Source organism: Cicer arietinum, chromosome 6, assembly GCF_000331145.2.
Source record: "Cicer arietinum cultivar CDC Frontier isolate Library 1 chromosome 6, Cicar.CDCFrontier_v2.0, whole genome shotgun sequence".
In the NCBI taxonomy this organism is placed as follows: domain Eukaryota; kingdom Viridiplantae; phylum Streptophyta; class Magnoliopsida; order Fabales; family Fabaceae; genus Cicer; species Cicer arietinum.
In genome coordinates, this window is record NC_021165.2 from 7,071,081 (window position 1) to 7,098,742 (window position 27,662).

At 29.7% G+C, this 27,662-nt stretch overlaps 3 protein-coding genes across 3 annotated transcripts; 1 reads left to right on the forward strand and 2 right to left on the reverse strand.

The window, feature by feature from the left end:
• The first annotated feature begins 13,452 nt into the window (after positions 1-13,452).
• LOC101497637 (small ribosomal subunit protein uS8z/uS8w-like) lies at positions 13,453-14,902 on the forward strand. Its single transcript, XM_004503902.4, has 4 exons — positions 13,453-13,591; positions 13,697-13,837; positions 13,930-14,090; positions 14,628-14,902. Exons 2-4 carry the CDS (start codon positions 13,705-13,707, stop codon positions 14,724-14,726), a joined length of 393 nt encoding a protein of 130 aa, XP_004503959.1. The 5' UTR covers positions 13,453-13,591; positions 13,697-13,704; the 3' UTR covers positions 14,727-14,902.
• A 1,945-nt stretch (positions 14,903-16,847) lies between these two features.
• LOC140920945 (protein TONSOKU-like) lies at positions 16,848-17,751 on the reverse strand. The gene is made up of 3 exons (XM_073370357.1): positions 17,746-17,751; positions 17,443-17,560; positions 16,848-17,359 (listed from the first exon to the last, which is right to left on the reverse strand). Exons 1-3 carry the CDS (start codon positions 17,749-17,751, stop codon positions 16,848-16,850), a joined length of 636 nt encoding a protein of 211 aa, XP_073226458.1.
• A 17-nt stretch (positions 17,752-17,768) lies between these two features.
• Positions 17,769-27,348, reverse strand: LOC101497970 (protein TONSOKU). The gene is made up of 18 exons (XM_012716796.3): positions 26,900-27,348; positions 26,006-26,803; positions 24,513-24,689; positions 23,694-23,785; positions 23,096-23,194; positions 21,768-22,204; positions 21,643-21,674; positions 21,332-21,559; positions 21,082-21,226; positions 20,739-20,855; positions 19,861-19,961; positions 19,625-19,748; positions 19,227-19,339; positions 18,772-18,883; positions 18,443-18,547; positions 18,297-18,363; positions 18,065-18,185; positions 17,769-17,966 (listed from the first exon to the last, which is right to left on the reverse strand). The coding sequence occupies exons 1-18, from the start codon at positions 27,161-27,163 to the stop codon at positions 17,784-17,786; spliced, it is 3,315 nt and encodes a 1,104-aa protein (XP_012572250.2). The 5' UTR covers positions 27,164-27,348; the 3' UTR covers positions 17,769-17,783.
• Between the last annotated feature and the right edge of the window lie 314 nt (positions 27,349-27,662).

Sequence of the window (27,662 nt, forward strand, 5' to 3'; positions counted from 1 at the left end):
TAATTTTTTAAGTGGCACAGTAATTTGTTGGAAGCTTCAAAGTCTAGTTTCTGTGGGAATCTCAGTAATTTTGTCGACATGTGTTTGATTATGGTTTGGCAAAAATTAGTTTTAAATTAATTAATTTTGTGTACATTAAAATCAAGGTTAACGATTAGAAGTAAAAGCTTTAAATTATAATTAATTTTAGAATCGTAAGTCTTAATCAATGTAATTTGAGAACATTCAAATATCTTAAAATTACTTTTTTACATATTTAAAATCAATTCTAATTTATTTAAAAGTGGAACCAAACATGGGATTTGTATGCTTATATCCCTTTTTTATTTGTTATTCCCCAAATGCCTTACTCTAAAACAATATTCCCTGAATGCCCTACTTTTTCGTTCCAACAGGAAGTCGTTCCCTGGGGAAGCGACCTCCTGAAGAGAAATTTTTTTTATGCTAATAGGGGTCGTTTCCTGAGAAAGCGACCTCCCACTGGGTTGGTTTATAGTATTAAATTACAATAAAGTATAGTAATAAATTTTAATAAAGTATAGTATTAAATTACCTAGTGGGAGGTCGCTTCCCCAGGAAACGACCTCCGCATAAAAAAATTTCCTCTTCAGGAGGTCGCTTCCCTAGGGAACGACTTCCTGTTGGAACGAAAAAGTAGGGCATTCAGGGAATATTGTTTTAGAGTAAGGCATTTGGGGAATAAAAAATAAAAAAAAGGATATAAGCATCTTTTTCCCACCAAACATACTTTAATTTTGATATTGATATTGATAGTAAGGGTGGTTGTTCTCTATTAAATTGAGGAAAATATAGTTCCATTATTCCATAACTCAAAATTTCCATCGGTAATTTGTAGCTTGTGACTAGCGTTTAAAAATAAGCATGTCTTGATTGCCAAGTAAATATTTTTGAAGTCTTTTCCAATTATAATATAGTTGGAAATAATATTTGAATTGCCTCTCAAAGGTTTAATTTTGTAAAAAAAAAATTGTTCTTATTTTTAAAAGATCTGTGTTGATTTTTATAATAATTACCTCTAAAGTTATGTCTATAAAACTGATTATATTAACAATGCATTACAATTAAACTCCTGAACAATTGTATAAATTTTTATAAATTTATGAAAATATTAACAACAGAAAAATCTTTTTCATTATTATTGAAATGTATTTTTATTAACTAACATTTTATTTTACTTATATGGCAATGGTTTATTTTAAGAATAGTTCAACAAGATAAAATGATTATACATTTTGAAAAAATATTTTCACAAAAAGATGGAGATTTATTTTTCTTAGAAAATTTTACAACAATCCTATTTTATTACAATTGTTTGCAATATAAAAAATCACCACACAATAAAATCATATTTTAAATAATATAACATATAATTAAAATGATTAACAATCATAAATTTATAATAAAATCATTTAAAAATATAACTTTCAACTTAAATTTTTTAATTTTTACAATTTATTTAATTATATATAAATAATTAATCTATATAATTTTATATCATAAAATCATATATCAAATTATATTTTTTAATTAAAAAATATAATAAAAATCAAAATTATAATTTTTAAAATAAAAAATCAATTCTATAAATTGGTTAATGTAAAAACAATTAAAAATACATTTAAATCTTAGAGACTGTTTAATATATTGATAGTGAATAAGTTTTGAAATGGGTGAACGTTTAGAAATTGAAAATGATATAAAATAAAAAATAAAAAAGAGAGAGGAAAGTTTGATTGAGGTCAGAGTGTACGTGATTTAGTAGTAGTTCACTTACTGTGGGTACACATGTACATACAATATGACAGTATAGTATATAGGCATCACCCTTTAATTAAGGGAAAGGGTTTAAGACAGAGAGAAACAGAGAAAGTGTTTCAAATCAGAGCCTACAAAAGGTTCTACACCAAATCGACAATTTTTCCAGTATTGGAGAGGAGAGGCCTCTTTAACAACACTTCTCTCAGTTTCTTAGTCGGCCATTAATACTATGTGGGTCCAAATATTCACCAAATCACAACAAAATATGACATCAACATAAACACAAAACACACACCCCTTTTGCTTCATCTACTTCTTTTCATCCCATTCAACCAAAATAATCAAGTTTAATTACAGATAAATTATACTTTTTTTCTAAAAAAAATAATAAAATTATACCATCAATCAATTATAAATATTAATTACTAAAATTATTTAAAATGTGTGTAAAAGTTTTATACGACTTAATAAAAAAGTGAATTCTCAAGTACTCATAATTTTTTATTAATCCTTGATACTTTAAGGCTAAATCAACTCAAATTTTAAATGATTTAAAAATAATTAAATATAAATTCCATATTTTGTTTTATTTTCTTTTCTCTTTGTACCTCATGTACTGTTTCTTTTTACTTTCAATAATTAAAGTTTTTTTTTCCTTCCATTTCCTTATCCCTTTTCTTTCTTTCTTTTTTTCATTATAATAATCACTCCACCCCATAAGACCCGTTCCTAAAAGCTTTCTTCAGGCTTTTTCAACTTTCTGCTTCAACTCTTAATATTTTTCTCTACTACTTCTTGTACAATTCTTTTGACCCTTTCTCTTCACCAAATGACACTGCAAATCAACTCTCAATTTCTCAAAACACAAACAAAACTTCAAATCTAACACTCATGTTTTCCTACACATAATTTATCAAGTTTCTTGCTTTTTACACCCCCCCCCCCCTTTACCTAAAAAAGCTAGTTGTTTCAAAACATCAACTTTACAACTTTGTAAAGACATCCTTAATCTAGAAATTAATATAGTGAAAGTTTGATACACCATGGGTTTGTTTAGAAGACCTCTAGTTCTTGTTATATGGTTGCTTTTGTTCATCTTCATATTGGACCATTGTCATGGATCAAGAACCACAAATGTGTTCAAAGTGAAGCCCAAATCTCAACATCAAGGTCACTTTTTTGGATTCTTGCCAAAAAGGATGCATATACCATATTCAACTCCTTCAAGGAAACACAATGACATTGGCTTAAGAAGTTGGAGATCACCATGAAGAAAAACTATAGATTAATAGTAGTTTTTTTTTATAAAGGTGACCAATGGGTTCTTATTTTATATTTTTATTTTTATCCTTCTTTTTCTTTGTTAAGAAAAACAAGGCAATTAACTAATGTACATGTCGAAGATTCTCATCAATGGGTAATTCATTGTTTGTATGTTTGATGATGTTATTTTGCTTAAGGGGATGTAATATGACATGGGTATGAATATGATCATCATTTAGCTGGATTAGTTAATTTCCCTTTTTTTTTTTACTTGAAAATTAGGAGGAAGTGGTTGTTTTTAATATCCATTTTTTTTTAATCTTTTTCTTGGTTTTTTGTGTAGTGTGAATCATTTAATATAGACAATGAAATGATCAACAGCTTCATAGAATTTTCGTATATTTCGTTTTTCATTATTCATATATAGTGCATGTATTATACGATTATGTAGAAGAAAATCGGCTATATTAATATGTTGCAGCATATATAAAATTGGTGATTAATTAACACACGGTTAATAAATTATCTAGAAATTAATGAAATTGAAGTTGTTGGTAATATAGAAGATATTATTAGTACAAGTTATGAATGGCACCAAACCTAACCCATTGAAATCACCTGCGAGAATGGACCATTGAACTCTAATTACAAGGTGGTTTCTTTTCGATCAGTGTCATGTGGTGCGTGCGGTTGCGTGTATATCTTTTTTTTGATTTGATATGAATAATTGAATGAACATTTGTATGTATGTAATAATAATGTTGAATAATTGATTTAAGATTTTGAAGAATAATATCCGTATCTCACACACGAATGGTATAGTATATAACAATATTGATGGGATTGGGATGGTATATTATTAATGAAAATAAAATTATCAAAAAGAAAATAAGATTACCACCGAATACTTTGTGTATATCCTTAATGATAAAAAGCGATTTTGCTTTATAAAGTGTTTGTTACTTGTGAATTTGCTCAATTACCGCCCAACCTTTTGGTGTGAGTTATTATTTCATGCCATCATAAATTCATAACTAATCATTCTTCGAGAATGGAGAATAGGGGCAAAAGTTTATAACTCTTCATGAAATTATAATTTACAGATCAAAATATAATACTTTCATTCAAATTTGCACTATACAACATTTAGATTTATCAAATTATCTGTAACTCAAGTTGTTTGTAGCTCAAGTTTCTTAAAATATATGGTAAGGGGTTCAGTTTCTAGCTCATAAAAAAAAAAAAAAACTATTTAATAGAGTTTGATTTTCTTTCTCTACTCTATATATGCAAAATATGTTTTAACAAATTTATTTGACTCGTCAAATAAACTTGACTTATAAATGATGAATGGAGCCACTAAAATTGATTTAACTGCAAAAGGGTCTGAATCTACTTGCAGGTATTTATTTTGATTGATGGCCTTTGTTCTTTTTCAGTTTGGCAAAAAGGCATTGGGCTCAATTTGCAAAATATATGCAGTTAAATTCTTTTGTTGAGTGTACATAACTATAGTTTTAAATGCTAGCTGTATATGGATATTTATTATATATTTGTCTGTAGATTTAAACTCGAGTTACTCTTCTTTATTTTTCAGATCTAAATGTGGAATTTTTTGTTCAACACTTTTAATTAATTTTTTCTAGAAGACCTTCAATTTTTTTTAATTGAAATGGTAGATAGATGGGGTTTTTTATACTTTAAATCAGGACGATTAGTGAATAATTTATGGTTTGTGACATGCGAGTATTTTTTTTTTTTTTTTTATAAATGAGAATATATAATTATTATCATAAATTCACACACAACATCAAACTTCATATATTCATGAAATAACAGTGGAAATTATTAACAATAATGATATTTTTCAAATAAACTATAATTTAAAGACAAATATTTAATTATTTATATGGATTCAATTCGCTCACTAGTCATGTCAATTTTGTTTACTTAATGTTTAATTATTTTTCGTCATATATATATTTATACAATTGTATTAAAAAAATAATATCAAGTGACATGATACGAAATATGCAAAAATAATTATATTGTTGGTGTATGATTATTAAACTATTCACATATTAATGTGATCCTGTTTTTAGAAATCTTAATCAATGTTGTATAATGAAAATAAAAAGAATAATTACAAGTATAATTACCATCATAACTTACTATTCATAGTGTCTACAAATGATCAATTTTCATTGGATTCCACCGAGCAAGACATTATAAGGAATCCCGAGAGTTAAATTACATTTCCACTGTTATAATTTTTATCATCAAACTTCTCAATTCAATTTGGTTTATTCTTTTGCTATGAAATAAATTACCAATTATAAAGAACTACATGTGGTGGTATTTCAACTCATTTGGTTGAGTTGAAATAATTAGGAATCAATGAAAAGTGTAAAGTACCTCCTATTTCCCCTTTATACCTACAAATTAATTTTATATAGCCCAAACCCAAAATACACTATTATTGAATCCATCAAAGGTTCATTTCTACAATATTGTTTCTAAATATGAAAAACAAAGTTCATGTTTATATCCAATCCCATACGCATATTCCCATGCCTAATGAAACTAACCTATGACGCAATCATCTTCAAATTAAATTAACTTTATGCTAAAAAAAAGTCTTTAACTTTTTTAGTTGGAATTAAAAACATTCTTTACTAGGTTGGATTCAATTTTCATTTCCATAAAAAAAATACACTTTCGTTGCACACAACAATTTAATGACAAGGTACAAATAACGTGTCCTAAGCCAAAACAAGAAGAAAGAAGAAGTTATTATAGTAAACAAAATTTCAAAGGTGACCACTCCATGTCCCATATAGAAATAGCAATGAAAGAATAATATTAAGCAAAGAGAGTTGAGGTATTCTTTACCAATTTGTATTAATTAAGAGGACAAAATTCTTATCCTAACCTAATCTCTTATGATGTAGAAATGTTTGCTGAATCTTGGAATTTCAATTCAAGAAAATAATAATCTTAAGCTATAGTTCTGAATTCCCGCTTCCAATCCAACTTGGCTAGGGGTCCCCTCACCTAAGCCACATTAATTTTTTGTACCATATATGCAAATAATTTTGAATTTTCAATGTTGTCTTAGTCAAAGTTGACCATTTATTATTTTTATATATTAGAAGGGCCCTTAATTTCGGTTCATTGAATATTAATTAATTTTCTTGTTCAATTGACTACCAGCTAGAAGAATACCAAGATCCTTATTTCAAGGCCAAAAAGCATCATTTTACCATAAATAAATAGTAAGTGAAGAAGTTTCAAAGGCACATTGTCAGGGAATTAAGAAATATATACAGTTAAATATGGTCATCTTTGGATGTAATTATCCATAACTATAAAAAAAAATTGTTTTAAAATGCCATAAAAAATTTGTGCTTAAAATATTATGCTAATCATGGTTTTAAAATCCTTAGACCCCATGCTTTTCCCACGTTTGTCGTCAAAAGTAAGTGAATAATGAGCATTCAAATGTTAAACTTATAGTCACTTAAAGTGGGCATTAGCTTTAATGGTTATTTAAAAAGTTTTTATTTCATTAAAAGAAGAAGATGATGTAATATGAATTTATTTCTTCTTTGCAATAATATCATGACTCAAAACCCTCATTTGTGATGACTTACAATCGGTTTTTTGTGGCTCAGTTCATGTGCCCTTGGATTGTAGGCCCATGAATGATGATGAAATGGACATTTATTGTCAAGTCATATTTCGATATCACCAAAAGGCTAAAAAAATGGTAAGTGATTATGTTTAAGAATAAAACCAATAATTCAATCTATTGATATATTAAATTCAAATAAATTGTAGTAACTAACTTTTATTTTTCCTATTGGATTTAAATGGAATTAAATCAAATAAATTCGACATATTCAATTATATGTTTTATATCATTTAAAATGGATATTTTGACATTTAATTTAAACAATTGTGCTTTAATATTAATATAATAAAATCTCATATATTATAAAATATGGGGATTAAAAATTCGATTTTAGAAATAAAGATATTAAAAATAATTTTAAACAAAATAGATAATAAAAAATATATTTAAATTTAATTTTTTTATTAATTTATTATTCATTAATATTGTTTTTTTTTTAAATCATTGGTTGAAATTATAACATATACAAATGATTTAGCGTTATATTTTTTCTAGTGGTAAATTTTTATTTTAGCCCATATAAAATTTTCAATTTTTTTTAATCTCCGTAGAAGAAAATTACACTTAAAAGGAGATTGAGTTTAATGAAAGAGGTTAGACTCCCACAATATAGTGAACTCGATTTCACAATAACAGAGATTCTCACATTTAGTGAACTCGATTTCACAATATAGTGAACTCCCACAATAACAGAGATTCTCACATTTAGTGTATGACACCCCTCAAATATAATTATCTCTAATAAAAGAAACATATTTACTATCTCACACACCTCAAATAAATATTATCTCTAGTGGAGAAAATATATGGAAAAAAAAATACATTTTTTCATCCATATAAACTTATTATGCAAATAGTTTGTAGTCCATATTGAAATGTCAATAGACATTTTTTTAATTAATATAGGCATATTTACTATGTATAAAAAGATTCTCCACAAATAATGATTTTAAAATTCAATTTCGAGATCTATATTTTATTTACTTTTATCTTGAGTTTATAACGTGTATATATATATTTAATATTTAATATATATATATATATATATATATATATATATATATTATGGACAAATCTTTTATAATATGATAGTTAAAGACCATTTAAAATTTTAAAACATGACGATAAAAAGATCATTAAAATTTTTAAAAGTTAAAGGACAATTATCTATATATTTTATTTCAACAAAGACTAAAATCACTTACACTATAATTTTGTAGAAACTAAATTTTTTGTATAGACTAGTTTAAAAAGAAATTAAAGAAATTAAAAAGTAAAATTTTATGAGTTTAATGATTATACATTGATAATGTAAATTAGCTTATACCACCGTCCAATAAGAATTCATTATTTTTTTTATGTAGGTCTGTTTTATAACCATTTAAAAAAAAAATTAGTACACACTTTTTTTATTAGACGCCAATCTAAAACTCGTCAACACTGACTATGCATTTTTTTTTCCTGAAAATACTTTCTGATTATAAATATGCAAATAAACTATTAAAAATTTAGCAATGGGATGATTTTCATTTTTATATTGATTGTAATATTTATGTGAAGTAAACTGTTTTTATTTTAATTTACGTAGTATTATTTCATATAAACTACACATATAAACATTAAAAATTAAAATAAATATTTAATTTTTTGAGTTGCGTTACGAATTACAATAATGATTTTTTGATAAATCTTAATTATTTACAAATAATTTCTACATTTGAAATTAAGATACTGTGTATCTAAATTATTTATAAGTAATAATAAATTACACCAATAAATTTAAATTTTGTTTTCTGAGCTATATATAATATAAGTTATTTCCTTCAATCCAATAATTCTATAGCTTAGTGGATTGTATACTCCGTACGTACGATTTATGAGCGTCCGTGTACATTTTCATTGCTCAATAATATTAAATTAAAAAGAGTAAAAATGAGGGGATATAATATTGATTTAGTAGGTAAAATAGATTAGTTGAAGTATATAGTGATAAAGATATTTCATATTCCATTCGCAATATAATTTTAATAATATTAACATAATTGCTGATTAAAAATAAATAAAGTAAATATGATTGTTTAGATGATCTTTCTAAAATATTAGAATCGTTGTAGTGTTTATTGGTGGACAGCCCGGTTGTCACGGTTACTTCAACTATTTATAGTACTCTGCGAATCATGTAATACTATAATGTACTTTTCCACTTCTCATAATTAAGTAAATAAAATAGGTAATGCTAAGATGGAATAATTTAACATGTTTTCTATTATGAATTTGTGCATCAATGTTGTTCGAAATTTAAAGATATTTCGCGGAATAAATCTCTTGCCCTTAACGGTCAAGCCAATATGATTTGATGTAATTTAATAAAAAAAACAAGTATTATTCAAAACTTAAATTATCAAAGAAATATTGATGATAATCATTAAAATTATAAATAATATATAAATACATATCTACGATAGACCACTTATAAATGTTGTGTATCTTATAATTCATCAAAACAAAGAAAAGAAGAAGAAAAAATAAAATAAAAATTAGGCTAAATTACATATGTGGTCCTTTAACTTAATTTGAATTAACATTTTAGTCCGTTATCTTTTTTTTTTCTCGAGTTGATCATTTATTTTAATTTTAAGTGACAATTTGATATTTTATGTTTTAAAATATCAATAATGTTATCATTTTTTTTAGAAAAATTCAAAAAAATTATCAAAATTTTCAACAAAAACCCATAAAATTAGTAATCATCTTCAATATAATGCAAATTTCATCAAATCCATAACTCAAATATTCAAATAAACTTATATTTTCATCTCCAACAACATCAAATAATGAATGAAAATATGAGTTTATTTCAAGATTTAAGTTATGAATTTGATTAAATTTGCATTTTATTGAAGATAATAATGAATTTTATGGGTTTTGTTTAAACAATTTGATGATTTTTTTGAATTTTTGTAAAGAAAATGACAACATTGTTGACATTTTAAAACATAAAATATCAAATTAGCACTTAAAATTAAAATAAATGACCAACTCGAAAAAAGAAAAAGATAAAAGACTAAAATGTTTTCTGAAATTAAGTTAAGGGACTGCGAATGTAATTTAGCCTAAAAGTTATTAGAAACAATTATAAACTACTAATAGCCACTTAGGTGGAATATCCATCACTTGATTCACTTTGTGGGGTAAATAATGTGAGGCAAGAAGAAACAATTCATCCAACTCAAAATACTAAGGATGCAATTCAACAATTAACAGCAACGATGCCTAACACCGCAACTATATAGAATTATACCCACTGCAACATTTGATTCAAATTCAACATTAATATATATGAATTATTTTTTTAAAATAATAATCAATTTTTTTAGGATTGTCATATTCAAATGTTTTGATATGAATTCCTTGGTGTTTTGAAGCACCCACTTATTTTAATATCGCGGAAGTAATGAGTTTGAAACTAACCCGTTAAATTTCAATATACTATCGATATTGACATTGTATTTAAATAAATGGTTTTGTAGAAGTATCTCTTAATATGGTTTGAAGAAGACATACACGTTCTATTTTAATTTTGTGATTGTTTATTGGTAAAAGATGAATAAGTATTTTCTCTATTTTTTTTAATTATGTTAAACGAACTACTAATATATTTATTTATTAATTATTTTATTTTATTTTATATTTTATATATTTGATTTAAATTTAGAATCATCCTCTTGTATTATCTCTTTTATTTAAACTAATTTAATTATTTTATGAAATTAACTTTGACCACAAAAAAAATAAAATAAAACAAAAGTTGTTTTATCAAAATAAAATATACAACAATGTTATATCTAATGAAAGATATATTCGCCAATATGACACCAGAATTAAAAATAAATGAAAAATCTAGTAACTTTTTTATTTGACCAAAAGCCTTTTAATTAGTGGTATTAAATCTAACCGATCAATATTGTTGGTGATAAACTTTTTGCTATATCCAGCATTATTCTCAAATAAAATAACAAGGCAAAAAAGGAATAATGAAAGATAGTAGAATGGGCCGAAGGTAAGAGAGCCCATACATTAAATACGTGTGGGTTGTGAATGGCCACTGTAGAAAGTTTTATCCGGTACACATTTATATTCCTATCCCATATTTTATATAAACTATTTATTTTATCTTTTTTATTTTAAATAATAATAATAATGACTTGGTTGCTAAAGCCTTCTTTTCAACCCCGCTAAATTTTATTTGCATTTTGAAAAACAAAAGTCAGAAAACATATATTTTTTAAAAATTGAACTTTGAATTGGGATTTTTTTTTCAAATTTTAGATTTTCAAAAATAAATTTTTTTTGGTGTACAAAAAATTTGTTGTAATGAAAAACTTAAAAAAAATTTATGGCACAGAAAAGTTAAGTTTAAATCTTAAACCCTATTATAAAACACACGTTTAGGATCAAATTTATACAATTAAGTTACCATGTGAGAGGATTCTAATTTATGATTAGAGGCACAACAATATAAGCCGCAAACATCGTTACAACAATACATGCATTATTGTATTGTATAGTAAAAACTCATAGCTTAGTAAAAAAAAACATTAATTTTCTACTAAAATTATTTTATATTGTTTTGAATTTTGGAATAATTACTATTTATTTTAGAGTGGACTGTAGCCCAAAATCAATTGAATTCAAGCGCAAAATAGATTTTAACATGTCTCACAGATCCATCTTACGACGACGCAAAATATCACAATGTATTTACATCACAGTCAAGCACGTCTCCATGATAAAATATTTGTTGTATGATCAACATCACACGACCATTTGCGAATACTCTTGAGGATCTTGCAAAGACCTAATCGAGTACATCTCATCAATTAGTTTCCCTATATAACTTCACCAACTTTAATTTCAACGTATATAATTCATTTCTACCTAAAATACCTCTCACCTCCTCTAATTTTTTACGACTTAAGTGTCAAAGTATCTGTAAATACATTCCAATGAAAATTGTTCTGCTCTTATTTTAAAAAACACATAAACTAACGTATATTTTAAAAAAATAATAAAACGAAACAATCAATAAACTTATAAATTTTTAAAAAGTCATATTTTTTATTGAGTTGAACGAAAACTTAATTTAAATATTTTGAAACACAAATATATATATATATATATATATATTTGTAAAACTTAAATTATAAGTTTTTTAAAAGATAATCTAAAAAAAAACTCTAACTTTAATTTTTTTACAACACATTTATGTTTTAGAAAATTTAAATTAAATTTTTCAAAACGAAAAAACACAGTTTTGAAATAAAATTTTTTGACCACTGAGATTTTTTCATAAATTTTATTTGTCTAATTAATTACGTAACCTGAAAATACCATTTAAAATAACAAAGAAAGACATTTAAAAGCATTATTACAAAAAACTTAAATTAAGTTTTTTTTGAACACAACCCAACCCTGTCTTACTCTATGGTTTAGTTATATTTTTATTTTTGGTGATTACACATCTACCAACCAATGTTTAGTCAAGTTTGGAAGAAAATACTATCAAATTTCATAATACTTTTCATCCTAAGAACACTTTTAGGTTAGAGAATCCGAAAATTTCTCACTACTGAATTGTGGAATCTGGAATTCCATGTGCTTTTTGGGATGAGCATCTTCTTTTTTGTTTTTATATAAAGGCGTAGTTTTGTTTTACATAATAATAATAATAATAATAGAAATAATTTTCATACATTGCTTTAAAGTAGTTATTATGATTAAAATTATGTTAAATTATTTAAAGTTTATTTACTCATTTACATATCCATATATCCATGTTTATAAGAGATCGAATTACACAATAATGTTACATTATTTATTAATGTTTTAATTGATATAAATTTTATAAAATTTATTGTTGTATTGTGGTTTATATCATTTGTACCATTCATGTAATATAATAAATTATCATAGATTTTTGTAACATTTACATAGATGATCTATATACTATAAATTTTCAATCCAATTATAGATTTTGTAAAATCTTTATTGCTTAAAACATTATATATTAATATAATATTGATATAATATTACATTATTGTGATTTAATTCATATATATATATATATATATATATATAAAAGAGATTATTTATTCATTGAAAGTGTGAAAACTTTTTAAATATAAATGAAAAAATAACCCATAATTTTTATCCTTATTAATTTCATCTCATTTTTCTAAATTTTTGTTGTCACATATTTCTCCCACAAATAGAAATTATAGGTATAAATTTTTCTCTGTTAAAATACAATTTAAAAATTATATCAAAAAAATATTAAAAAAATAGAGAAAAATTTTATATATTAAAAATTTCATTTATAAAATTTATAATATGTAAAAAAAATTGGGAGAAATTTTTACATATTATAAACTTTATTTTTGATTCTTTGTTTGTATGTAAAAACACACATGTGGGGTGCAAAAATTAAGATAATTTTCATTAATTTTTGTATTTTCTATGTAATGTAGGAGTCAAGTTGGGGGTGGTATAAAATCCAATTTTTCTTAACGAGGAAGAACTTAATTCGCCCAAAAAAAATAATAGGAAGAACTTTTATTTGGTCAATTAAAATAGGAAGAATTGCAACAAAAAAAAAAAAAAACAAGGAAGAACTTGAAGAAATCGGTGAGTGAGAGATGGGCCGAACAAAAGGCTCAGTCCATGAAAAACAACCCAAAGGGCCCATTAGACAAATCTTCAAAACCCTAATAAATAAAGTTAAACAACAGCGCCCATTTTCCAGTTCAGATACTTAGCATTAAGCGGCGCCGTTTCTGTATCGTCTCCGCTCTTGAGGTAAGTTCGATCTATCTATCTGCTTAACACGACTAGGGTTTATCTTTCTTCACATCACATTGTTTTTCTTATAATCGATTCTGATTGAAACTTCTGTATCATCAGCGCCAACCATGGTGAGAGTTAGTGTTTTGAACGATGCTCTTAAGAGCATGTACAATGCTGAGAAACGTGGAAAGCGTCAAGTTATGATTCGTCCATCATCCAAAGTCATTATCAAATTCCTTTTGGTTATGCAAAAGCACGGTACTTTGTTAATATTTTTTGTCCTTCAATGTTTTTTATAGTTCAATTTATTTTTTAGGATATTGATATTTTAGATATGTTTTGGTGTTTAGGATACATTGGAGAGTTTGAATATGTTGATGACCACAGATCTGGAAAGATTGTTGTTGAATTGAATGGTAGGCTGAATAAATGTGGTGTTATTAGTCCTCGTTTTGATGTTGGTGTCAAAGAAATTGAAGGTTGGACTGCTAGGCTTCTTCCTTCCAGACAGGTCCGTTACAATCATTATTTTATATATTCTTTATATAGACAGCTGGTTTGTGTCTTCAAACCATATTTGTGTGATATTTTATATTCTTTTATTAGTTTATTTCAGTGTTTGTTTCAGTATCTAAGTAGTTAGTTCAGTGTTATGATCATAGGTTATCTTGTTTCTTTTGTTACTCATATTATGGAAGTAGTTCTTCAGGAAAAGCATCGGAAGACACACGTAAATTAAAACTATCAATCTTGTGTTCAGTCAACTCTTTGAGGCAAAGTTAATGTGTCTGCTAAAATGATAAAATGTGATGACTTTTGAGATTTTAATTGTTTGGTTGATACCCTTTTTTATTATGTGATGGGTTGTGAATAATTGCTGATAGTTCAACAATTATGTTGGTTCTGTACTAAATGTATGATTTATTTGTAGTGTTGCTGTCCTTAACTTACTATCATGAAGATTTAACATTGAGCTTTACAGTGTTGGTGTTTTATTTATTGTGTTTCTTATATTATCCATGACCCTTTTATAATTCAAAATATGCAGTTTGGGTACATTGTTTTGACAACCTCTGCTGGCATTATGGACCACGAAGAGGCTAGGAGAAAGAATGTCGGTGGAAAGGTCCTTGGCTTCTTCTACTAGGCTAGTTTTGAGGGTCTTTATAATTTCAGTTATTGTTTTACTTAATGTAATGGAGGATGAACTAGACCCTTAGAAATATCAAAGCATAGCTGGAGATGTTTTTTGTGATTTGTTTTATTTTGTTTTGCAAAACCAAGTTGCCCACTATAATTTATCTTATGTTGTGATTTGTTTTATTTTGTTTTGCAAAATCTAGCTGGTAACTATATAATTTATTTGATGTCTTCATCATTTTTGAAAAACTGATGTTTGAATTTTTGCGTTTTAGTTCTCATTTGTTTCATTTGATTAGATTGTGTCCTGAAATCTTTGTCTAAAATCTGTTATTTATTTGTTATGATCCAAACCCGAATTGGATCCACGCACAGACAGCAGTGAATTATAAATAATTAAGTTAGTTTCTAAAAGATTGTCACTTTTTATCAAGCAGAAGAAAGATTAATTTATACTGAATATTTGAGGATTGGGTTCTTGGTGTATGTTGTACCTGTTTTGGAGATAATTCATAATAATCTTGATAAATTTAGCGTTATCTGGTTGATGGCATGGGAAACATTACGGATTGCAGAAACAGTTTTAAAGGCAGTGTACATTCCTGTGCTTCCCCTGATACGGGTGGGGTTTTGTGTTGTTCTTAACTTGTTGGAAGTTGTTGGACAGTCTTCAAACTGTTTCAGCATGATGGTGCCTATGGTTGTGGTTGCCTAATAGATGTTTCTGACATCGGACAGTTATATGATCCTATTTGCTATTTCTGTTGATTGCTCATCCATTTGCAGTCTTTATTTTATGTAATAGTGAAATCTTCAACCCTATTGCGGTTGTTCTCTTGTTGTGTTGGGTTTTGAAATTGATTTACAAAAAGTATGCATAATCTGCAAGGGTTATTTGGTGAAGATACTTGCAGTACGTTAAGTACCAATTTGAACGTGTCACATTTAAATAAATCCTTCTGAGCCTGCTACATATGCTTTAATAACGATGTGGTTGGTAATTGAAGAGTGTAACATTAGTTTTTTCTCGAATTAATTATTGATTGAAAGAATTGGCGAGTCTCTAGCCTAAAAGGGTTTTCTCTTCAGACATGATCAAATTTAATTTTTACAATTTTATAGTGTTATATGGGTCGGTTGGAAAATTAATAAGTGGGAGAGTCATGCAGGGAGTATGTTGGATTTTTAAATGCTTCTGTCGTATTGTATTGGTACAACTTGTAGCAGTTTGGAGCTTTGTTTCAATAGTAAAATGCTTTTGTTTGCTTTTACAAAATCAGCGTTCTATGTGAGGTCGTTCATGCCATGTGGTTTTATTAGAAATTTTTAAATTGATTGGTTGTTTGACTTCTATGGTAATTATGGCTTCACAATCAAAATTAGTTTCAGATAGAAAATTTTCAAGTAACTTCAAATAAAATATATTTATTATAGTAGAGTATTACAATTCTTTTAAATTTATCCATAAACAATGAAAATATAAGATACATCATTTTCAATCAAATTCAAAATTGTTATATTTGATTGATATTCTAATATTTTGAAATGATCTCATTAGATTCAGTATTGTAAAGGAGGAGGAAAACCGAGATTATATATATTTACTTTAGTTTTTCGTTATAAAATACATATGTCAAAAATACTTTATATTTGTATCTGACTTTCTTATTTTCTTTTGTACTTTTGTCTTACATTGTTGTGATATGCATTTCAAGCCATTGAATAACCCCAGTTTGGCAATAGGTGGTGAAACCACTTGTGACATGCCATATGAGCCAAACTGGGTGGCCCACCATTTGTAGGTCCCTCTAGTTGCGATAAAATCCTTATTAGAAATGCTCATATCATATTTGACCTCAACCCGAGAAATGCTCAAACCATATATGCCTGCCCGATTTTTCTGTGTACATATGCTTGCCCTTTTTATAAAGATGACCACTTTATAAACGAGTTTTACATGATAAATGAAACTAAAGGACCTGTACTTCCTTGCAATACATTCTTAAATTATAGCTGTTGAAGATGAACATATTTATAAGTAAAGCAACGGCTATTTTATTTATAGAAATGTTCTCATTGACTGGATAATTACCTCTTTTAGTCAGTACATTAACATGGGGGCCACGGATCAAACTTTCTTACAGCAAGGTTTTACACTGCAGCACTTCTTTTCCTTTGTTGAGAAATGAATAATTTGCTTAGTAATGTGCCTATGATTTGAAAGGGGTCGTAAAGTTCTCCACGAATCATAGAATGTTTCTGCAGCTTCCGCAGAAAAATTATTATTGCTAAGGTCCAGTAATTGTAAGTTCTTTGCCTTTGCAATAGCAGTTGAAAATTGCTGAGTTAAATGGCACTCGGGAGATGAATTTTTTTGACATGAACTGGCACAGCTGTTGTCGATTCCAGAAGCAGCAGCTTCTGCATTAACTTGACTATCTTCACTATCAGGAACTTCTAGCTGTTCGTCGAAAGTATTTAGAGAGCAAAAGACCTCTGGATTATCATCCACTTTTACAATATCTAGTTTCTGCTCCTGGTTCTGTGAGCCGCTTTTAGCCGATGAATCACATTGTAGAGCAGAAAGTTCAGTCAGAGCAGAATTATCAGCAAGATTAAGCTCCTCCAAGGTGCTGTTGTCTGATAAAAGAGAACAACTTAGCCATAGGAATTACAATAGAAGTAGTTGCGAAAAACTAACACCCACATGATTTTAAGCCTACCTGCAAGAACCTCAATTATGTGAAGAACTCCAGCCAGTCCAAGTTGACACTTCCGAAGGACCAAAACTTTGAGACAGCACTGTGGGTTTTTGAGAAGCGAAAATAGAGTATTGCTTCCCTGTATTAATTAGTGAAATTAAAACTTGTTAAAATCATAAAATTATCAGTAAAGCAGACACAGATGTACCTAGATCAATATAGACTGCAAACTAAGGCAGAGGATAAAAAATTGTAAGAGAAGCCAGAATTAAAGCCAGAGTGTTACAGCAATACATAATAACAAATAAAACCAGTCATGCATACATGCATTATTACAAGAATACTAGCAAATACAAATTCAGTTACAGTGAACAAACCTCAAGCATAATAGGATTTCCTTCCAGGTTTAACTCAAGGATGAACCAAAAAGAAAAAACATTGATGTTTAAAATATAGTCAGATGTTAGCCCACAATATGATAGGTCAAGTTTCACAAGCTCTTCAGTCCCTTTGAGCAATGATTCTGTTAATTTTATGGTTCCTTCCTGCAGAATAATGCCTCAATTCATTCAAACTAGCAGGGGAGAACAAAGAATAATGATGCAATAAAGTGAACACGTGGTAGGAGCTAGATTTTACTCACGTTTCCAATACCAGTGCCTCCAAGTATAAGTCCTGACAAAGTCAAGGTCCCAGCAAGTTGGCAAAGGGTATCGACAACCGATTTGCCTAGCTTTAAACCACTCATATTCAACTCAGAAAACCTACAATGAGGAAATTTAATTTAAATTTTTACATACCCTAAAATAATACAATTTCTGTGAAGATGCTACATAAGAGTTGGATGGTGGCATCGATATATTGATTGATCCTACCTTTTTAAAGTAGAAAGCTTAGATAGAAGATTAACTATAGCATTTCCAGATACAGGGCTATTGTGTCCTGTCAAAGGTAAACCACCCATTATGCAAGAAAGATCACTTGTTTCTAGGAATTGAAAATAACTAAAGGTTCATCGTACCTATACAAAGATGTGAAAGTACAGATCTAGAGTCCAATGCATCAGCAATTTTTTGAATGGTTCTCGATGTTATACAACAGTTCTCTACATTCAAGCTACAAAGAGCTAAACGAAAAACATGCCAGTAAATAGAAGTCAAAAAATATGCACAGCAGCAATCCACATACAACCACATTTGAGAGACCATAATTTGATACAGACATTCACAGGTTAAAACGAGAACCATGTAGACAAGAAAAGGGTGAAGGGACGGTCAAGGTAATCAGCATTCATTGGGAGATAATAGAAACTATATTCTAGTTGGCAAAGATTCAGGTCATGTGGCTAACCTGTACAGTTTTTTAAGATTGTTGAAAGATAAGATCCACATGCATCAGTAAGACGGTTTCCAGAAATGTTTAGCACTTCGAGTCGAGCAAATAGCACAGAGCATTCACAAATCTGACAAAAGTATGCAACTTTAATAAATTAGCAATAGAAAATTGGGGATGGGTCAAATCAAATGGCATCTTAGTCATGCAAAATGGGTGTGGTATTTCAGTTATTTAATTTCTTTTCGGAAAAAATGGGTCTACTATCATAAAAAATCAACTGTAACAATGATATTTCAGTTATTTAATTTCTTTTTGGAAAATATTGTAACTAAAATCAAGCATATGCCTCCATCAATTTAGATTTCCCAACCTAAATCCTCATTGAACAATGAATAAAAACTAATGTTAGAAACATGGAACAAGGGGAAGACAAACACGCAAGATAAAAAGGGTTGCATGTGGTATCATACCTGGAACAAAGCAGTTGGGCCAAATCGATTGCAATGCAAATCCAGAGTTAAGTCACCGTAAGATTGACCTGATGCTGTGAACACCTTTCTAAGTTTCTCCATTGTCCCATTTCCTAAAATATGAATTCAATCGAGGCAAATAATAAAGTATTCAACATATTTTACTCATAAATTTTTTTCTTTCTTTTTATGGTTTTAGTATTCATAATATTCATTTATTAACCAACAAAAGGACTAATTATCATATTTTGTCAATGAAATAAATGAGACTTGAGAAGCATTAGAGTGAACCCTCTTGAAGAAGCGTAATTAAAGAGAAGAGTGGTTACTAGACAATTTGCAAACAAATAATACAGCATAATCTACAGCAAAAAGACCACAAATCAGAAAAGATGTACCTAAGCAATTGTGAGAGACGTCAAGCATTGAAAATGCCATTTGGGAATGCAGTGCATCTATCAATGGTGTTATAGACAAATCTTGCAGGTCACAGTCAGACGCAACAATTTCATCATCAGAAATCTGTTCACAAAAAGCTAAAATCAGCTGTGAAAAAATATCAAAATTCAGTCCAGCATCTAGAAAGCAGAAGACATATATGTCACTGTGAAGTGGCAATGGAGAAATTGGTTACCTCTAAATTGTAAAGTTTCTTCAGCAACTTGATCTTTGGTACCTCAGACAACTCCTTGCAGCAGTCTACATACATTTTTATTAGGCGCTTCTGAATCCATCCTGTAAGGATAAAAAAAAATCCAATTGTGTATCTGATAGGACCCAGAAGAATAAATGGGAATGGGAGCAGAGTTACACGTTTGAAGGTTTGATTATTTAGCCAGAGACTGCAGCTAGAATCTATCAAGCAGCTAGGTAAAGGCACAGGAGGCCTTTGAGAACAGGCAATGGGTGTGGTAAAAAGATAAACTATTTGAAGGAGAATACTTACATGGGTCGAAAAGCATAAAAATGATATTAATACAGCTCGAATACAGCATAATCCTACAACTGCTTGATTTTCAAAATGATTCATACATGTGTGTTAACCTCTTTGCTCTGTCATTTACAGAAATTGCAAGATTAATGAAATATCAAATGAATAGCTTTTTATCAATAGATAACAACAATCATATTCATGTTCCTAACAGTGCCTCAGTTCGAGATGGGTAGCGAAAAGCATAAAAATGATATTAATACAGCTCGAATACAGCATAATCCTACAACTGCTTGATTTTCAAAATGATTCATACATGTGTGTTAACCTCTTTGCTCTGTCATTTACAAAAATTGCAAGATTAATGAAATATCAAATGAATAGCTTTTTATCAATAGATAACAACAATCATATTCATGTTCAACAAGTTTAGAGATAATATTTAAAGTGCATCACATATGTGCCAACATGGTCTTGAAGATGATTTTCTAGACAAAGAGCCAGATAAAAAAAAGGATACGGCATAAAAGTAATAGCATGGTAATATCACTGAATAAACAAAAAGCATCAGTTAGGCATACCATCAATGGAAGCTTCAACCATGTTATTTTGCAGATGCTCCTTAAGCTTTTCAACAGTATCCAGCGACTCTAGATCTCTTCCAGCACATTTTAAGTGCTGAATAATAGGCAACAAACCTACTCATAAATTTATGTAAGCCAGGTGAACTCAGGCTCAGCAAAAAAAATTGTGAACTGAAGGAAAAGTTCAATCACAAATTAAAAGGATAAAACAAATAGAAATGTCATGAAGTAAATGTATCAGAAGATAATTTGGAGTTGGTAATGCAAATTATTGACTGGTGATCTTCCGTGTTGATATTATTGACTATGACTGGAAAAACATAAACCAAAAACTACCTACCTTCTGATCTCTTTTCCGTTGGAAATTGTAGATAGTATAGGCATGCAACTAAAGACTTTAATGAGTCAATGTCGAATTGATCAGCAGCGCACAAGGCTGCTTCTACATAAATTATATCATTTTCAATCCGACATGCAATATATTGCTGCAAATAGGGAATATAAAGGCCACCCAAGGTTAGAAAAATATCCATTTGCAAAAGAATGAATTTCAAACATGGTCGTGTTCAAGCCATAAAAGTGGAACTCACATCATTTAGGGAATGAAGCTTCATGGGATGGGCAACACCATTTTGTTTGCCAGAGATACTTGTATCGCATTTAGAACTACTAGGAAAGTCGGGTTCAACAACTATATCATTGCTCAATGATCTGGAACGTTTGCAAGTTTCAGTGGCCCTATTTGGACTCCAGCATTTGAAAGAACTACTACTTTCTTCGACGTTAATTGCACATTTAGATCCATACTCTGGGACAATCTGCCATCTCAAAACACAAATCATTCATAGCCGGATAGCAGCAAAGTAAAACTCACACATGCAAAGAGGTGGAGATTTTTTACCTGAGTTTTACTAGGACTGATTTTACTCTTAACTGCATTTAGTCAAATATTAGTCAGCAAGTACTTAATTATGGTATATTGGAATCTTTAGGTCAGAGCAAAGCAACTTAACAAGGAAAACGTACTTGCATCATAATCGGGCAAGTCCTCTAACATGCAGTCATGATCCTTTCTGCTTGAGCATTCCATCTCATCATCATCGTCATCGGAAAGAATTACACGGACACGTTTACGGCCAACAACTGCTTGATGCTCGCTTGTTAGTTTTGTAAGACTTTTAGGTGACTGCTCCAATTGCTTGGTAGAGTTGCTAAGGCTTTCCTTCTGACTTGTTGTCTTTCTAGATGAACCTTTAATGGACTGATATAGAGACATAAGAGGCGTATTATCATCATTCAATTCTTCTCCAGGAGTCTTTGGAAAGCAAAAATCATCAGGCCCACTATTTGACATACAATCATCTTCTTCAGTATCAGTCTCCGAGCAACAATCCTCAGGCGTACCATTAGCTTCTTGCTCTTCATGTGACTTCTTAAGCTTGTCAATTAGAAGTTTCAACCTCCTGTAAAATACCACAATTCATAAGCAGTAGTGTCACAGGTCCAGAAAAAGGAACATGATATTGGAAATGATAAAAATGGGTTCAGTTTTGCAGATTACACTTCGGCTTCTGAAGGTTAAAATATTTTAAATAAGACCGCCAGTAGCTCAATGAAACTGCAAGAAATGTATAAAAAAAGTACAGACTTTAAATGGATCTGCTACCTGGTCTCATCCTCATCATCAAATCTTATCATGTTGCTATAATGCATATTTTCCAAGGCAGAAAGCTGTAAATTAGGAAGGTCTGCTTCAACAGCAATCCTGCAATATAATGTGATCAAGTCAATAGTTTCCATACAAGACCAACAAAAGAAACCCACCAAGAAGTATATTTTTTAAGCAACTCTAATAATGAATGAGTCACATAAGTGATAGGCAGTTAAATTTCACTCTGGTGTTCACTGCAGCTGCAACTGTTTGAAGCACGTTGTCGCATTTAAAATCAAGCAAACAATTTCAAAACAACCAAATATATTTTATCAAAACAGTAACTTCTGACTGAGTATTCATAAGGAGACGAATATGCAAGGAGAAGAATCGGCATTTTGAGAATCCCATGCCAGCAATTTTATTTCATGATTTTACAAAACAACTGCAGTTTGATGGTAAAGTAAATTAAATAGTAACGGAAGTTCAGCTACTTGGACTTGGAGAATCCGTAATAATTAAGAGTTTATTCCGAGTTGTCCAGAAAAAGGAACATGATATTGGAAATGATAAAAATGGGTTCAGTTTTGCAGATTACACTTCGGCTTCTGAAGGTTAAAATATTTTAAATAAGACCGCCAGTAGCTCAATGAAACTGCAAGAAATGTATAAAAAAAGTACAGACTTTAAATGGATCTGCTACCTGGTCTCATCCTCATCATCAAATCTTATCATGTTGCTATAATGCATATTTTCCAAGGCAGAAAGCTGTAAATTAGGAAGGTCTGCTTCAACAGCAATCCTGCAATATAATGTGATCAAGTCAATAGTTTCCATACAAGACCAACAAAAGAAACCCACCAAGAAGTATATTTTTTAAGCAACTCTAATAATGAATGAGTCACATAAGTGATAGGCAGTTAAATTTCACTCTGGTGTTCACTGCAGCTGCAACTGTTTGAAGCACGTTGTCGCATTTAAAATCAAGCAAACAATTTCAAAACAACCAAATATATTTTATCAAAACAGTAACTTCTGACTGAGTATTCATAAGGAGACGAATATGCAAGGAGAAGAATCGGCATTTTGAGAATCCCATGCCAGCAATTTTATTTCATGATTTTACAAAACAACTGCAGTTTGATGGTAAAGTAAATTAAATAGTAACGGAAGTTCAGCTACTTGGACTTGGAGAATCCGTAATAATTAAGAGTTTATTCCGAGTTCTATATCTTAATTTCTCTAATTTAAAAAAAAAAAAAAAAAAAACCAGTAAAGCTTAATATAATGAATATCGTTACCTGTAGCTCTCCTGATATGCATTCAACGCTTCTTTCCAATTGTGAGTAGAATCCAAAACATTACCGATATTAATTTTCACCAGTGCTTGCCCCTATATTACCAGCAAAGCATATTAATCAACCAACAAGCATCCTTATCATGGACAGGGGCAATAAATATATATAAAATATTTGGCCTAAATTTATCTTTGAATGTGGAGCAACCTAAGAAGAATGGACTTGACATGTATATACAAAAAATTTGAAGGATTGCATCAGGATTTGAAGTTCCCAGTCATGTCAGATATGATATGGGTGTTTGATAAATGTCTGACTGTAACACAGAAGAAATTCTTAATGTATAATGAGTATAACTACATGGCTTAAATTTTATTATAACGCATTATAAAATAAAGGGTCATGCTAATATGCGCCCTTAGGGCACATGTTTAGGATTCCACAAATAGTAATTATGTTTTGAAAAAAACAATTTCTATCTTTAGTACACTAACAAGTGCCCTAAGGGAACATGCTAGCATTTCCCTAATAAATCTGCCTGCACATACTTAATTTCTGTGTCAATTGTCAAATGTTTTACTTTAGTTGGATTGGTGTAAACTCATAGAATATGTAATAATTTATTCTAATATATACATGGCTACTCTTTGAAGTATCTGTATTTCATATAAAACAACAAAATAGCAATATACTAAAATTGCCATTTGTTTCAAATAATCATAGATGTTTATGTATTCAGATTTGTGTTATGTTTAAATAATGTCAGGAAGAAGAAGGAAACAGAAGTGCTAATATTATATTGTAGAATGATGAAAATTTTACCTCTAAATTACCAATTGTTTTATACATTTCCCAACTCTTTTTGTACCATTTGATTGCCTTGTTGAATTTTCGGAGCTTCTGGTATGATTCTGCAATATCCAGGTATGAATCACCCAACTTTTGCCTGTCACAAAGTTCATGTGCTATTTTCTTCTTCTCCTTTGCAAATTCACAATGCTAAAACAAAAACATTTCTCAGTATGAAATTACTAAACATTTCATAGCTTCAAAAGGTCTCTGCAATCACCAAATAATACTAATAGGTCATGAAATTATCATAAGTGAAGAAAAACTACAAGTTTGAGACCAAAACAGGTGCATCAATTCAAGCTTTAAGCAACCATGATAACCTATTTCTGGTGCTGCAGCATTGACAAACTTCAATACGTTACAGAATAAACTTTATTTTTTTCTTGATAGTAAATTTATGCATCAGCTACCAATTGAAGAAGTTCCTAGGTTTGGAAAAAAATGTTTAAAACAACACATCAATAAATTCATGCTTAATCCAAAACTAAACTATTCATATGCAGGTGTGCATCAGTTCTCTAAACCAACATTAGTATACCAAACCAAAAAATTTTTTGTTTATGTATGCTGAAAGGGAGTTCTAAAAGGTCAAATGAAGAATTGATATATAATATTATAGCCCTGTGCCAGCTAAGCATTTGTCTCCTAAACACAATAAATACAATAGAACACACTCTAGAAAACAAGGTTCTAAGGTTGAAGATAAACCTACTTGGCACCAGACGGAGGCACTCATTAGCTTCCAGGGGCCAGGGCCCTTGCCAGTTATTGGACCACAGTGGTAAAACTTGAAAGCCATGCTAACTTCGTCCGAAAACAAAAGATAGCCATGCCAGTGGCTAATTTTCTATGCTATATAGTGACGGTTCCTTTTCAGTTCTTAATATCAAAGTATTAAACATCGAGCACGTCTGTTACAGTTTTCATGACTTGAGCTTGACCAAAATGTAAAGTTATGACAATTCACAATTCTGTAGACATTATTATGCTCCCTTTTTTTTATTTGAAGAATCATTAGTTATACTTATTAAATGGTAATAAAATGGTTCGAATTTACCTGAAGCTATGAGCAGTTAAGGGTAAAAAAGGGAGAAAAGATAACCCTACAAACTTGTCAGTCTAGATCTGCCTAGGTAAAACATGTTGAGAAATATGATGTAATTCAAAATTAGTTAGTTAGAGCTGACTGGACAGTTAGTAAGTCAAGTTAATTAGAACAAATTTTAGTTTGTTAAAAGCTATAAAAGGCAATGTATATGTAAGCAAATTAAGAAAGTGAAATTAATAAAGTTTTGATTCTCATCATTCTGATCTTACATTGTTACAGTGTGAATTTAGTTTTCAATTTCCTTTGTAATTTGTTCCAACAAAACAAGCACAAGCGTTGAAAATTATGAATTGCCTCATCATGGGACAAATGTTAAAAGAATCATGTTGCAAAAACGCAAAGGTAACATTGATACCTTCTCCCATGCAGAAATCATCCTTGCTTTCTCAACAAGGAGTTCCAGAGACCCATTTTGCTGCAGCAGACACTTGCGCTCGTGCAGTGTCCCTTTAGCAGTAGCCATTTCTCTTTTGAGTTTTTTAAGCTTCTGCTCTTCTCTCTTGATTTCATCCATAACTTTAACAGCTTCTTTAACAGTTTCAATATTCTGATTAATCTGTCTGACCAAAGCATCCTCATCCTCCAATGACTTCGCCAAAGCAAGCGCTTTCTCATAATAAGACCGAGCTTCTTCATACTTCTGATTCCTGTAATGCACTTCACCAAGATTAATATATCCCTTAGCTTCCCCTTGACAATGTCCAATTTTATGACAAATCAAAATATCCCTCTTAATATTCTTCCTAGCTTCATTCCACATTCTCAATTCCATATAAACATTCCCAAGGTTATGATGTAACCTACTACGTCCGTCATCATACTCACTAATCTCTTCTTCATCACAAATCTCCAACCCAGTAGTGAGAATCTTCTGCGCCTCATGCAAATTATCAAGATCCATTTCAAGCATGCCTATATTGTTATAAGCATCAATATATTCCTTAAGAAATGATGATTTATTATTAGGTGGATTCTTTTTTAGAGAAACTGCAAGATCCATAGCACAGTTGAAATACTTCTTCGCATTGCGAATCGAATTGTGATCGTGTTCTGATCTCGAAAACAGTTCGTAGTATGTTCGACCTAGCTGCGTGCTTGCTCTTTGTTGCTCAACGATGTCGTTTACGTCTCTCGCTAGCTCTAAATGTTTTTTCTACAATCCATAAATTGAATAAAAATAAAAAATAATTAAAAAACGCATGAATTAGGGTTTTGGTTTGATTCATAGTGTGAAGGTATGAATACTGACCTGGTAAGTTAGGGCATCGGAGAAACGTTCGAGACGGAGATAGATCTCGCCGAGGGATTGACAAGTTGGGATCAAGTGTTTCTCAGGTAAGTGTTTGAGAGAAACGTCGTAATCGATTCGGAGCCATTTGAGAGCTTCGACGTATTCTCCTTTGTTTTTAAGTATGTCGCCGATGACGTTAGCCCATCGTGCTTCCTCGCGGCGGTTACCCTCTGCTTTGGCGTTCCGAAAAGCGGATTTCGCTGACTTTAGCTCCGAGTCCATATTGAAACGACGGTGGACGGTGTCGTTGGGGATTCTGTGAGACTCTCGGTTGTTTTGTGGGGTTCGAATTGGGAGAGTAAATGTTGCTCCCGCGACACTGTGTCTCTTCGAGGTTTAAATGAATTTTGCTTCGTCCCGCCAAAACACTAACTATTCTTGCTCTCTATTTTTGATAGGAGTCTTTCTTCTTGTATTCTTATTCTTAAAAAAAAAGATAAAAACACGCTCTTTTACGACGATGAAAAAAAAGAAAATACATACTCTTTTTATTAATTAAAGTCCATAAGCGTAGAATATGTGTATTAACACTCCTCTTCTTCATAAAGTTGTTGGTTTACTCTATTAAAAAAATAAATTAATCAAATATTTCAAATTAAATTAAACTATTTTACCAAATAATAAATATAATTGACAAATATTGATATTAATAAATTAAATATTTTCTTCTGAGTTCGAACATAAAACTTCACAATTGTGTATGAATTTATGATAATATTTA

Bases quoted from the DNA above. Each gene is read 5' to 3' on its own strand.
- LOC101497637 (XM_004503902.4), top strand. From the start codon at position 13,705: ATGGTGAGAGTTAGTGTTTTGAACGATGCTCTTAAGAGCATGTACAAT. The intron at 13,838-13,929 runs GTACTTTGTTAA...TTTGGTGTTTAG, and splicing joins TTTGGTTATGCAAAAGCACG to GATACATTGGAGAGTTTGAA. The intron at 14,091-14,627 runs GTCCGTTACAAT...CAAAATATGCAG, and splicing joins GGCTTCTTCCTTCCAGACAG to TTTGGGTACATTGTTTTGAC.
- LOC140920945 (XM_073370357.1), bottom strand. The intron at 17,360-17,442 runs GTAGGCTTAAAA...CTCTTTTATCAG, and splicing joins CATAATTGAGGTTCTTGCAG to ACAACAGCACCTTGGAGGAG.
- LOC101497970 (XM_012716796.3), bottom strand. From the start codon at position 27,163: ATGGACTCGGAGCTAAAGTCAGCGAAATCCGCTTTTCGGAACGCCAAA. The intron at 26,804-26,899 runs GTCAGTATTCAT...TATGGATTGTAG, and splicing joins CCGATGCCCTAACTTACCAG to AAAAAACATTTAGAGCTAGC. The intron at 20,856-21,081 runs GTAGGTAGTTTT...ATTTATGAGTAG, and splicing joins AACGGAAAAGAGATCAGAAG to GTTTGTTGCCTATTATTCAG.